Below are 12,818 nucleotides of genomic sequence, written 5' to 3'. Positions count from 1 at the left end.
GGACTCGGTGACTGTCGGCCGGAACCACGGCAAAAAACACAACAACATAACTCGCTCGTGCGCCGTACGTCATACACCTGACTCACCCAGGTGCGCGCGCTCTCACCTGCTCCCCCGCCCCCTCGCTCTCGCATTCATTCAGACGCATTCACAGACCATGGGAAATCACAGAACTCTACCATGAACATTGTAACACTGTAACATTAGAAGTTGTGCCTTAATAAATATTTGAAATAATATAAACAACAGTACTTGTACTTGTACTTTTACTTGTACTTTTACTTTCAGTACTTGAGTAGCAATTTTTTACATACTTCTACTTGCAATACTTAAGTACAAAACATTTTGAATACTTTAGTACTTTTACTTAAGTATGGTGTTTAAAGAACACTTCAACTTCTACTCAAGTCAGTTTTTTGATATAGCACTTGTACTTCTACTCCACTCCTTTACTCCAGTACTTTATACATCTCTGTTGTTTACACATGTGAGCTAGAAAAATGTCATTGCAGTGGGTCAAAACAACAAGTTTCTGAATAAAAATACAATTTCCTACAGTCAGTCTTTGTCAAAAAATAACACAAGAAAGGCTTTTAACCTTCATCTTACCAACATATACTGTATATATTAGCAGTATTATAGTATAGTATTTGTGAGAGGAAAGAGGTTTCATTTTGTTTTTATTCATTGTTTATCTGTCTATCCAATCCAGACAGCTGCGAGTGACATAAATAGAGCAAAAGAACAACAGGATGTGTGGTTTGATGAATATATCTGATAACGTTGATACGTTGCATTGTGGGGGAATAAAGTGCATCAATGAAAAAGATTCAGAGGTTGAAAATTAAGAATTAAATCTTTTCACAAACTTTTTATGTCAGTCCCAGTCAGTTTTATTTATACAACCCAATATTACAAATCATAATTTCCTTCAAGGGGCTTTGCAATCAGTCTCTCTCGAGGCTGAGTGAAAAGGGAGGAGAAGGAGGCTGAAGTGGAGAACACAAAGCAGCCGTGGAAATTTGCTCCAAAAACTGCATCTAATCTGGCCAAAAGGTGGAATAGGGTGCCAAGAGCCCTGAGGTACATCATATTCCAACTTCAGGAAACATAATATTATCATAGGAAACACAATGTGTTCTTTTGGACAGGTAGGAGACCGGTAATTATTCAGAGATCATGGATCAAGGTGTACTTTCTCCAGCAAAGGTTTAATTCCAGCAGTCTTGTGGAGACAAAGCCAGATTTAAGTGATAAACTATCGACATTCAGCACGAGATGTCCCAGAGATGGACAGGGTCAAGGAGGCAGAGAGTTCATTTCAAGGCAAACATTTTTTTTTAGACGATGTCTCAGAGAGATATCATCCCGAAATGACTAAGATCAACGATTGGGGTCGTTGTGTCTGATTGAGTGAGAGAAAAATACGTTTTTTTTTTGCAGCAGACAGAGCATGCTGTAATTCAAAACACTCTCTTGGCATGCAGACTTCCAGATATGATTTTTTTTTTGTGTCATTTGCCAAGAAATGCAATAAAAATCCAGAAGGGAAGAAAGGAGCCGACTTTTTGTCACTAGTACAATTTCTCAACAAGCTGAGTCAGTGTTGTGCCAACATTACAAGGGGATTTCATTAAAAAGTGCAGCCTGACACTGCTGATGAGACAGAAAAGGAAAGATTCAGGCCAGATACGTCCATCCCACGGGGGGAACTCGTGCACAAACCGAGTGAAACCGAGAGTGTCCAACAAGCTTTATGTCAAGTAAATATCAAAATCACGAATATCAGAATGAGTAAGAAGATCAGAGATAAAAATCTTCTTCAAATTGGAGCGAGGATGACGTGGTGTTCCCTGCCAGAGCATCAAATTAATAACATTTAATATCCTGTAATCCTCAGCCTGTTTAGTGGCCTTAGCAACATGGGAGCAGTTACACAGGTTCAATCAATGGTACAAACATTAGGTTTCACATAAACCAAATCTTATTACAGTCATATATAACTGGAAAGAGAGAGTTTTTATGAGCGGTATATGAGGTTTTTTTTCTGGCACGAGCGTCTGTGAACGGGCAGAGCGCTGATTCTCTCACATGTTGTGTTATGTAAGACTTTACCAAGTGCTTCCTGGGATAATTACATCATCGTGACTCACATTTTTAGTGGGAGTAAACAGTCTCAGCGTTGAAGACTGGACTATCAGTCTCATTTTGCTGGCAGGGCATATTGACTGACTCCAAATCAGCTGCTGAGCTTTGAATCCCAAATGTCAAACCCTTAAAAATAGACCGTATTTAATATGTATGCTCACTGATTTTATGTTGTCACCATACTATTATGTTGATTTTTTTTTTTGGTATACCAACAACAATGACCATGTACTGCTAAAGAGAGCACGTAGTATGGATTTGGGATGTGCCATATGTCTCCCACATGTGTAACTGTGTATATTTAAACCACCACAACTGTTCTGAACTTTACTACAAAGATTCGCATACGTGCTTCAGTGACAGGGGCACAGCTGACATCAACGCACTTGAGTTAATGTACGATGAGGGATTGCGGCCTGTCAGCAGGAATAGTGCCATGCACTCTCTTCGCAACAACAATCACCTCCTCGGCGACCTTTGCACTTACGCCCTCCGAGTGCTGCTACTCCCTTCCATGTGTGTACGTTGTGAACTCTGGCCTTGGCAAACACTAAAGGACAAGCCCAGTCTGCTGCTATCATATGTCCATGTGTCGTGAATAGAGAGGGCCCCGGGATGTTGGGGGTTGGGGTGGGTTGAGAATACTTTGGCAGAGGGGGTTCAGTTTCTTTAAAAAGATATCGGTTCTGTTGCCACTGGCCATATAATCCAGTGAGTCGATTGTGTCGATGGTCTTAAGCCACTCTGCTGCTTGCTATATTGGAGTGTTGGAGCGGCACAGAATGGAGCTTCCCCAGCTGGAACATATGAGGCGCCGGAGGAGGTGTGACAGCGCAGGTGAGATCACAGATGAACTGCCTCTGCAGGTAGCTTTCTACTAATATGTGACACATACAGGGTGTAAGATCATTTCAAACTGACTGTGTGCAAGAGTAAAAATAGACCTGTGTGTTGTGTTGTGTTGTAATGCTGTGTGCTTGCAGCTGTGTGGCAACTGCACATGTAGCACGCATAGAAAAGAGATGAGGAAGTAAACAGAGTCGCCCGGTTTGCCTGCTGTTAGGTTTAATTGTTGCGTTCCTATATTCCTTTCACTTGCTTTGTTTACAGGTAATAAACGCGTGCATGAGTGATAAGGATCGGGAATGACGTAATGAGGCAGCAAACATGCCACAAAGCCTAAACCCCAACAGAAAGAACACATGCATGTGCAGAATCACGTGGTTTTGGGACCTTTTTTTGTGTGTGAAACCCATTTGTCCATGTGTGGATACATGTGGAATCCATGTGAGCAGACACACTACTCTGCAAGCTGTTGACTTGAGAAAGATGAGAAAGGTCACTTTTGAGGGTTTGTTTTGGTGGACCCCACTTGTACTTCCATATTTCTTCTCCTCTAGTGTGATTACGTGTGGATTACAGTTAACGAGCGATAGTTAGAGAAGTAATGAGAGGAAGGATCCCAAATGGCTGTTGTTTGGGAGGACATGCTGAACCCTCGCCAGGATAAACGCCCACTAAAATAGCATGCACTGTACCTTCTTTTAATGGCGAGGCTGTTCCCAAAACAGGAAACGTTGGCCATTAGTGGCCATCACTGCCTGGATAATCATTGCCCAAGAGAAACTGTTTAGTTGAACTTTGAACATTAAAACCCAGTTAATGTTATCCCCTGTTTGAGGTTAATGGTCACTGTTTTTCACGAGTACTGGAATTTCATAAATGGAGCTTTCTTTTGGGATCAGGCGAGATAAGTTTGAATGAAAACACTGGTTGTTTGTCCGATCCGTGAGCTGATATCTCTGGACACATCTGGTGTTACAAAAGTACCAAATTATACGCAGGGGTGGCCCGAGTGACCAAGCGCTGAAAGTTCGACATTTCGAGGAAATGCGCTTACTCCCTATCTGCCTGAGAGTTACATAAGAAGACTGACTCACATTGGTCTGTTAAATATGAAGTGTCAGTCAGCAGCCAGTTATCTTATCTTAGCATAAAGATAGATTAAAGCAACATGAATATGCTGTACATGTGTGTTTGTTCTGATTACTTTCTAGTCCAGCAGCAGTCAGCCCAGCTCGCCGTTTGTCTTTCAGCCTTTTATTCCACAAAGCTCTCACCAACCACTAAAAGCCAGTTCCTTCTTTATTCTCTTCTTAGCGTCCTCTCCATCAATGTCCTCTTTGGACTTTTCGCCTCTGTCATTACGTCCGTAGAAGCTGCTTACCGCTCTGGCTCAGGTTCTGGCACAACACCAGCTCTGTTCTCTCCATCTGCATTCCCCTGCCGCCGGGCCTGTAAACCTCCTCTTCCTCTTCATGTTGGTCCAAAACGCCTGTGGTACAAACACTAACACTCCCCCCGGTGCTCTGAGCTCACAGTCCAGTCACAGTCGTGATAATAAGATAGAACAATAAACACACTGAAAGCAGCTAATTCCTTCTTTACTTCTTCATTGTTACAATTTTAACAAAGTTTCCTGCATAATGGCTGCACACTATGGACCTGCACATTGTGTTAAATGAGAATAATGACAACTGCGGAATTGGAAAAAGTGTCCATCATAATTTTAGAGACATGTATTCACTTTCCACCTTAAAATGAGCAGTCTGACAGTTTCTCTCTATTACTATCTATACTATTCTCTGGCATCTTTAATGAGGGGAATTCAACAACATTTTTTTATCATGCTATTTTTATAGAGTCTGTGGAGGTGACTAACTTGTTACTTATATTAGTGCAGAGACAATTTAATAGCCTGTTACAATAACTGTTACTTTGTCATTTTCTAGAGCTCTGGTTCTCAAACTATGGTATGTGTACCACTAGTGGTACATGACCTCCCTGTAGTGATATGAAGGAATCTCTGAAATATATATATTTTAATTAAATAAATCAATTTAAAAACATTATACTTGATGAAATGAAGCCCGGCGTCACCTTGTCAGTGTTTATTTTGTGATAACGACCAGCTCGCTGTACATTATCCGGATTATTACACTGCTACTTAGTTTTAAAATGATTTTGTTAATTTAAAAATGGTTTTCATTGAGAGTTTATGACCAGAATTGCATCCATAACAATTGTCTCTTATTTATAACAGCAATAACAGACCTAGAACGCTCAGAAAGACAGAGATACCCCTCAGGACTGAACAACAGTGAACTGCATCATGTATGAACTGGATCGACCTGTGCTACTGTATTTATTTACATCTGTCGTCAGGGTGGTGCATGGAGAGCCTGATATTTTCTGAGGTGGTGCAGAAAGTGGAAAAGTTTTGAGAAACACTGTTCTCCCAGATTTAAGGTTAAGCTGCCCCCTGGTGGTGAAAACAAAGAGAAGCCTCATTATGCACTTTGGTAAACAAACAGCTTCAGTCCTCATCTAAATTCATCAGAGTGTTCCCACCTTTGTTATCCTTCTTCCATGTGACTCTCCTGCTCTAGAAACCAGTGGTGTCACCACAACACACGTATGAAACGGTGGATTCGGATGTTTGTCTGTTGTCTGACATCACCACAGAGATTTTGGCAGCTCCCCTCTTTTTTAAATCATGAAACAGACGGAGAGTCAGACAAGCAGCATGGTCAGCTCAGGTCCTCCCCCCCTCTCCCTCCTGACTACCAAGTGCTTCTCCTTAGCAACAGTCAGCTGACCTGCAGTAGGTAATGTGCAGTGAAGCACACACCACACATGCATCACAGATCACAGGGCTCAGTCGCTCACACTCCTCCTCCACCTGCCACTCACTCGGGCCTCATGGCTCTCACCATTAACACGTCCACAGAGCAGAAGAAACTCACGCAGGCTCCTCTGCTCAAGATCTGGGTGCCATGGATGGGCTGCAACTTGAACCGCAGGAGAGGATGTAAGTGCAGTTGAAGTTGTTTTCGTCTTCTACTTTAACTTATCCTTTGTTTCAGCAGATGAAGCTGTGTGTTTAACTCTTCCAGCATAGTCATAGGTGTGTTTCATACTGCCTGTGCTGAGTCCTCTCTCCTCCTGTCACTTCAGGACGGAGCTTGGATGCAGGTAGGCCTGAGAGACAGAGGAGTCAGCCATGGATGACAGCCAGGCTAGACCAAGCGAGGTCCGAGCTGGCTCTGTGTTCAGGGTCTGACGCGGTCCTTTGAGCATTTCGCTGATGCAGCATACTCCATTCATAATCGAACAGCCTGGAGGCTGACACTCTCTCCCTGTCCTTGTATAGACACACACAGGTCATCCGGGTGCTTTAGGTGGTGGTGGGGAGGTTACAGTAACAGGCAAGCAACCCTGAAGTCTGCCTTATAAATTAAATTCTGTCATTTCCTGACCCAGGAGACAGCCAAGCATGCAGCAACGGGGTCAAGGCTGGGTAAGAAACACAACACAATTATTTTCAGAACATCTCAGGCTCGTGTGGAAATCCTCTGAGCAGGGGATTCTGATTTATGACTCACACGATAGTGCGACAACTCTCTATGAATTCCTCTTGCTAAACTACATTTGTAGGAGAATAATGGTGTTATCTTTGGAGCGATGCCGATTTGTAACAATCTGCAGGGGAAGAGACGGACGTATTGACACACCTGGAGATCAGACGTGTTGTGTTCTTGTGATTGTGATTGAGGAGGATGGGAAGCATCGAGTTAGTAAAAGTTGTTCTTCGTTTCTTTATGGGTGTATTTGCCACCCATTTGTCTTCCTCTCTCTTCACATGTTTGTTTGTGGTTTTCTGTGTCATGAGACAAGACAGATACGCCATGTGACCCCCTACACTAGTTTGCTGACATTTGAGCTGCACCTTGGAGTTCTTATTCTCTCTCTTAATGAAGATTACCTTAGCAGGGAAACAAAAGCAACACATGTCCTGCAGAAGGCTGCGTGTGGGACTCTGGATTGCATTTGAAGTCATGGCTAAAGCTCTTTTGCTGACACACTCGTGCATGTACATTTCAACATCGGAAGCAGTCTGTTGCTTTATGCTCTTGTGTGTTTGTCTTCATCTCAGCCTCAGTGCCTCAGTTCTGTAACTCGCCCACAATGATTGTGATGGTGGGGTTGCCAGCCAGAGGGAAGACGTACATCTCCAAGAAGCTCACTCGGTACCTGAACTGGATCGGAGTGCCAACAAAAAGTCAGTTTTGCAAATTAAACATGAAAATCCATCATGATTAGGATTAAGCGTTAACATTTTATCCAACCTTCTTCTCAGTGTTTAACGTGGGTCAGTACCGCAGGGAGGCTGTCAGGATCTATAAGAACTTTGAGTTCTTCAAACCTGATAACGAGGAGGCCATGAGGATCCGCAAGTAAGACGGAGGATGCACGACACAAAGCACAAACTATTTCACTTCACTCTCGTGATATCTAACAGGCATGCACTCCTTTCTGACCTCTCGCTCAGGGCCTGTGCAGCTGCTGCCCTCAAAGACGTCGCTGCCTACTTCACAAAGGAACACGGACAAGTAGCCGTGAGTAAGAGGACAACTGAAACTGTCCCTCGAATCAAAACACAGTGATGAATTATTTATTGTGTTGTGTTTGGTGCGTCTTTTACCATCTGAGTCTCACTGAGATTACACGTGAAGATCTTCTTACTAGTAATAAAGCACGTCAGCCAGTTGTATAATGTCTCTGCTTCCTTGAAGGTCCAGTGTGTCAGGTTTACACACTGTGTGGTACCATCGTTAGCATTACATGGATGTGTTCATAACACCTGGGTCCTTTCCCATCCAGGTATTTGATGCTACCAACACCACCAGGGACAGGAGGGCAATCATTATCAGCTTTGCAAAGGAGAGAGGCTACAAGGTGAGTACAAGTTTGACATTGAGGGAAACATGCTCATCAAACATTCTTGTTATTAGGTGGATGAAAAGATTGATTATTACTCGATATCTGTCCATTCAGCCTGAAGCTGCAGTCAGAAGGCACTTAGCAGTCAGTAAATCCAAAAGTTTCAGGGGTTGGGTTATTTCTTGGCTGGTTGCGGTGACTTCCTGGAGTCTCTGCCGGTTTCCCGGCATACTCAGATTTATTTTGTTGCCTTTGGACAGAGCCAGGCTTGCTTATTGCTTTAGGGATCAGATTAAAAACACAATCACATGATTACAAGAGGGAAATAAAGGACACAGTTCCCAGTTTTTCAATGATTTCTTGCATGCAGGTGTTCTTTGTGGAATCAATCTGCGATGACCCGGAAATCATTGCAGAGAACATTAAGGTGAGAAGCACCTTCACATGAGGGTATGATATTTTGAAATGTAAACGTTGTTGCACGATGTGGTGTTGGATCTAGTGCCTTTTCTTTCCAGCAAGTCAAATTTGGGAGTCCAGACTACGTGGATCGAGACATAGACGAGGCCAAGGAAGATTTCATCCAGCGCATTGAGTGTTACAGGGCCAGCTACATGCCGATAGATGATGAGAAGGACAGGTACGGACCCATGATGCCTTTCTCCTTGTAGGAAGTAGACGGCAGACAGCATACTCTCATCTTTTTCTGACGACCTCTGACTTCAAACAGGAAGCTCTCCTACATCAAGATCTTCGACGTGGGCAGTAGATACCTCGTGAACCGCGTCCAGGACCACATCCAAAGCAGGATAGTCTACTATCTCATGAACATCCATGTCACGCCGAGATCCATCTACCTGAGCCGCCACGGAGAGAGCGAGCTCAACCTGCTAGGTCGCATCGGTGGAGATTCAGGCCTCTCGCCTAGAGGACAGAGGGTGAGTGGATTACAGAGCCGAACATTAGACACACAATTAACACGTTTTTTTTTAAATATACAAATCGTACTTATTGTTTTCAGTATGCCAATGCTTTGGCGACCTTCATAAAAGGTCAGAATATCAGTGACCTGAAGGTGTGGACGAGCCACATGAAGAGGACCATCCAGACTGCAGAAGCTCTGGGAGTCCAGTACGAACAGTGGAAGGCCCTGAATGAGATAGACGCTGTGAGTTTATTAAGTACAGTCCTTCACATGAAGGTGCACATAAGGCTGAATGCATCCGAGGTTGTTTATTTCTGGGATTGTTATGCCAAGAGTGTTTCAGAGCTGTGAAGGCAAAGCTTCATCTGTACTTTTTCTCCATAAGGGTGTATGTGAGGAGTTAACCTACGAGGAGATTCAGGAGAATTTCCCAGAAGAGTTTGCACTGAGAGACCAGGACAAGTATCGCTATCGTTACCCCAAGGGCGAGGTACGTGATCCGCTGGCTTTTTCTTTCGTGTACCTTTTTTATTTAACCACTGAAGCTTCATCAGGAGCTTCCAGGAATATACCGTCCACACAGTCACACATTAAGGCTTCACAGTACAACCACAGTCTGGTCTGTTGGCCAGTGAGCAGCTCCACTGCAGCAGGAATAGTTGAACATTTTGCTTTAATGCTGATGAGTTAGATCAGAATATTGACACCAGTCTGATATATGTTTAGATATGAAACTTTGGCGGCGTGCCAGTAGCTCATCAATAGAGTAAAGGTTATATAACCAGCCTGGCTCTGTACGAACAACAGAGATAACAAAGTTGTGGTTTTATAAAGGGTTATGCCACTTTTGGATTATTACTTCACAATGATGGCATCAGTCCAGCACTTTTGGATTATTACTTCACAATGATGGCATCAGTCCAGAAAGTCACTGTGTTTTTAAATGTATTAATGTACTGTCAGATTTTTTAGCAATACAGCAGTGTAGAAATACTCAAATACAAATAAAATATATTGTATAAATAGATTAAAAAAATATAATTAAAGTAGCAAAAGTAAAAAATACTGATTGCAGAATGGACCGATTTGGATATATAATTATTAATGCACTGATGCATGTCATCTTTAACTAACCCAACTTGATACATTATAAATTATTTGTTAATTATATTTTGTTTAAATAATCTGACTCTGCAAAGTAACTAAAGATGTCAAATTATTATAATAATAAGTGTAAGTAAGTACAATATTTGACTTAATTAGTGGAGTATAAAGTAGCATAAGTACAATATTTGACTTAATTAGTGGAGTATAAAGTAGCATAAAATGAAAAATGTGAAGTAAAATGAAGAAGTACCTCAAAATTTGTATTTAATTTTAATTAATTACAATACAAGTTTATGTATTAAGCATTTTTTGGCTGTAGCTTCAGAGTGGTATCGATCTTCTCATCCGACTCCCACTGAAAAAGCAAATAAGAGCATTTCCTAAAATGTTGAACTGTCCCTTTAAGGGCACTTTCCTGGCAGACACTTTCCTTGTGAGTCAGGTAGGGTCACTCGATACGCCGTACAGTGTACATGCTTGTCAGATGGAATGAGACGATAAGACCGAACGAGTCTGGCTGAATTATTGATGAGCTCTTCAATTATTTTTGTCTCTCGTCCAGTCCTATGAGGATCTCGTCCACCGTCTGGAGCCAGTGATCATGGAGCTGGAGAGGCAGGAAAATGTTCTGGTTGTCTGCCACCAAGCTATAATGCGCTGCCTGCTGGCCTACTTTCTAGACAAACCTGCAGGTACAGAAAACCAGGCTTCTGATCTACTTATAGTACCTTATATAATAGTATATGTTGTTGTTTTAATACCACAAACACTTAATAATCTTATTCCCATCCCCCTTCTGAAGATGAGCTGCCTTATCTACGATGCCCCCTTCACACAGTGCTCAAACTCACACCAATAGCCTACGGTGGGTAGTAAGCGCCTCAGTGAGCGTGTGAGACATTCACTCTCTAGATGTAAATCTCTTCCCCTGACAGTCTTGGCTTTCTCTTCAATTGTAGGGTGTAAAGTTGAGCCGTTTTTCCTCAACATCGAAGCAGTCAACACACACAGAGAGAGGCCAGTGGTGAGTTTCCACCAGCGCAACATCACATTTGTCATAATAGATGCTTGTTGTTGCCAACTGTCGGGTCTGTGGTGCATTACATACGTCTGATGGCAGGCAGTGATGTTTTATAAATTGCATGAACGGTGATGAGGAATGAGAAACAGTTTAAGCTTTTAAACAAGACTATGTCCATACTCAGCCTCTTTAGTCTGCTGTGTTATGTTGTCTATGTTGATGCTTTGTCTGACATCACTGAGTGAATGTACTTTGTTTATGTTGCTCTTAGACTTTATATTCTATCAGCATGTCACAGATTACCATGAAGACATTTTTAAAACAACATATAATAGTAAAATTCAAGTTCAACAACAGCAGCAGCTGATATCACTGACTAGTCCAGCAGCAGTCAGCCCAGCTCGGCGTCTGTCTTTCAGCCTTTTATTTCACCAACCACTAAAAGTCAGTCCCACATTTACTTTTGTCTTCTTGCCTTCTTTATTCTCTTCTTAGCGTCCTCTCCTTCAATGTCCTCTTTAGTCTTTTTTGCCTCTGTCATTACGTCCATAGAAGCTGCTTATGTTGCCCATTATGGCTCAGGTTCTGGCACAACACCAGCTCTGTTCTCCATCTGCATTCCCTGTAAAACCTCCTCTTGTTTTTTTTTTTGCTCGCTCACTCTCTCCTTTTCTCTTCTGTCTCTTCTCCTCTGCCATTAACTGAACTAACTAGCTAACAGCAGCTACAGTTTGCAGCTGTTTACTTTTACTGTCCATTAGGGAAAAATCTGTAAATCATCATCCGAGGGAAAAACTAGAAAACATTTTCTCCATAAAATTCGATCCACTTTCACCGAAATCAGTGAAGTAGTTGTTGGTTGGACTTAGACTTAGTTGGACAGGAAATGACTTTGGATCATCACCAAGTTGAACGTAACCTTTTTGATTTCTTATTTTTGTTTTTGAAATATATTTCTGGACTTGTTTCACACATTTAATTTTATTTTGTTTTTTTGTTGACTGTATTTAGGATGTACGGTGCCTGCTTTTAGTATACTTCATTTTGTCTTGTCTCCAGTGAGAACACAGTATATAGCATAAATTTTAAAAAAGTGCTTATATTTATGATGTACTGTAGAAAGTGTTTAGGACACAATGATAGTCTGACTCAGTAGTTTTGTTCCTGTCATTGCAGAATGTTGACATCAACAGAAACCCAGAGGAAGCTCTGCAGACTGTTCCCGACCACGTATAAACGCTGTTTGGTGACACGAGGACTACAATCATACGAAACTGGATGTGCTACTACTACTTATTAGCCTCACTTAATAACAGAGATGCACTCCGGTTCGAGGTTGATTGTGTGAAAAACAAAAAAGACAGAGGAGGAGAAGAAATGGCATTAAGTGAGCCAGCCTGTATATTACATGAAACATGAAGCTGGTTCTCTCGACATGTATGTGAAATGTTCCTGTTTCTAGTCTGACTAGAGTCTCACGTCGTTTACAAGAGATAAAACAATGCACTGTGTCCTGAGGCCGAGAGGGGAACATGTAAAAAGACGGTGGAGGAGGTGGTTGTCATTGTAACTCGAGCACTAATAACTGTTGTACAGATAACACAATGTGTTGTTGATAATCTAATTATAAAGGTGGGAATCAGCACCATGGACAGCGCCCAAACAAACAACACATTGTGTAGATTGAAGAATCCGCCTGTTCACGTTTGTAACTCAGATGTTTGACTGAAATCAATGTAAATAAAGTGTCACTGTGCTGAAAATAAATTCAGAGGCAGACTTGGCAGCTTTCTTAATTAGAGCTAAATGGTTTTTCCCAAACACAGCAATGTG

The 12,818-nt window shown here is 42.1% G+C and overlaps 1 protein-coding gene across 2 annotated transcripts; it reads left to right on the top strand.

Moving 5' to 3' along the window:
• Positions 1–2,846: 2,846 nt before the first annotated feature.
• On the top strand, positions 2,847–12,764 carry pfkfb1 (6-phosphofructo-2-kinase/fructose-2,6-biphosphatase 1). Of its 2 annotated transcripts, none has more exons than XM_019268798.2 (14): positions 2,847–2,985; positions 7,145–7,270; positions 7,349–7,445; positions 7,541–7,607; positions 7,873–7,947; positions 8,303–8,359; positions 8,451–8,572; positions 8,663–8,870; positions 8,954–9,100; positions 9,243–9,347; positions 10,527–10,656; positions 10,767–10,829; positions 10,924–10,988; positions 12,162–12,764. In XM_019268798.2, the coding sequence occupies exons 1-14, from the start codon at positions 2,877–2,879 to the stop codon at positions 12,219–12,221; spliced, it is 1,431 nt and encodes a 476-aa protein (XP_019124343.1). In that variant the 5' UTR covers positions 2,847–2,876; the 3' UTR covers positions 12,222–12,764. The 2 variants fall into 2 exon arrangements, with proteins under 2 accessions (XP_019124343.1, XP_019124342.1); XM_019268797.2 differs by lacking the exon at positions 2,847–2,985 and adding an exon at positions 5,495–6,019.
• The last annotated feature ends 54 nt before the right edge of the window (positions 12,765–12,818 follow it).

Source organism: Larimichthys crocea, chromosome XV (assembly GCF_000972845.2).
Source record: "Larimichthys crocea isolate SSNF chromosome XV, L_crocea_2.0, whole genome shotgun sequence".
Taxonomy (NCBI): domain Eukaryota; kingdom Metazoa; phylum Chordata; class Actinopteri; family Sciaenidae; genus Larimichthys; species Larimichthys crocea.
The sequence above is the reverse complement of the archived record's forward strand: the minus strand, read 5'-3'. Positions and strand labels throughout refer to the sequence as shown.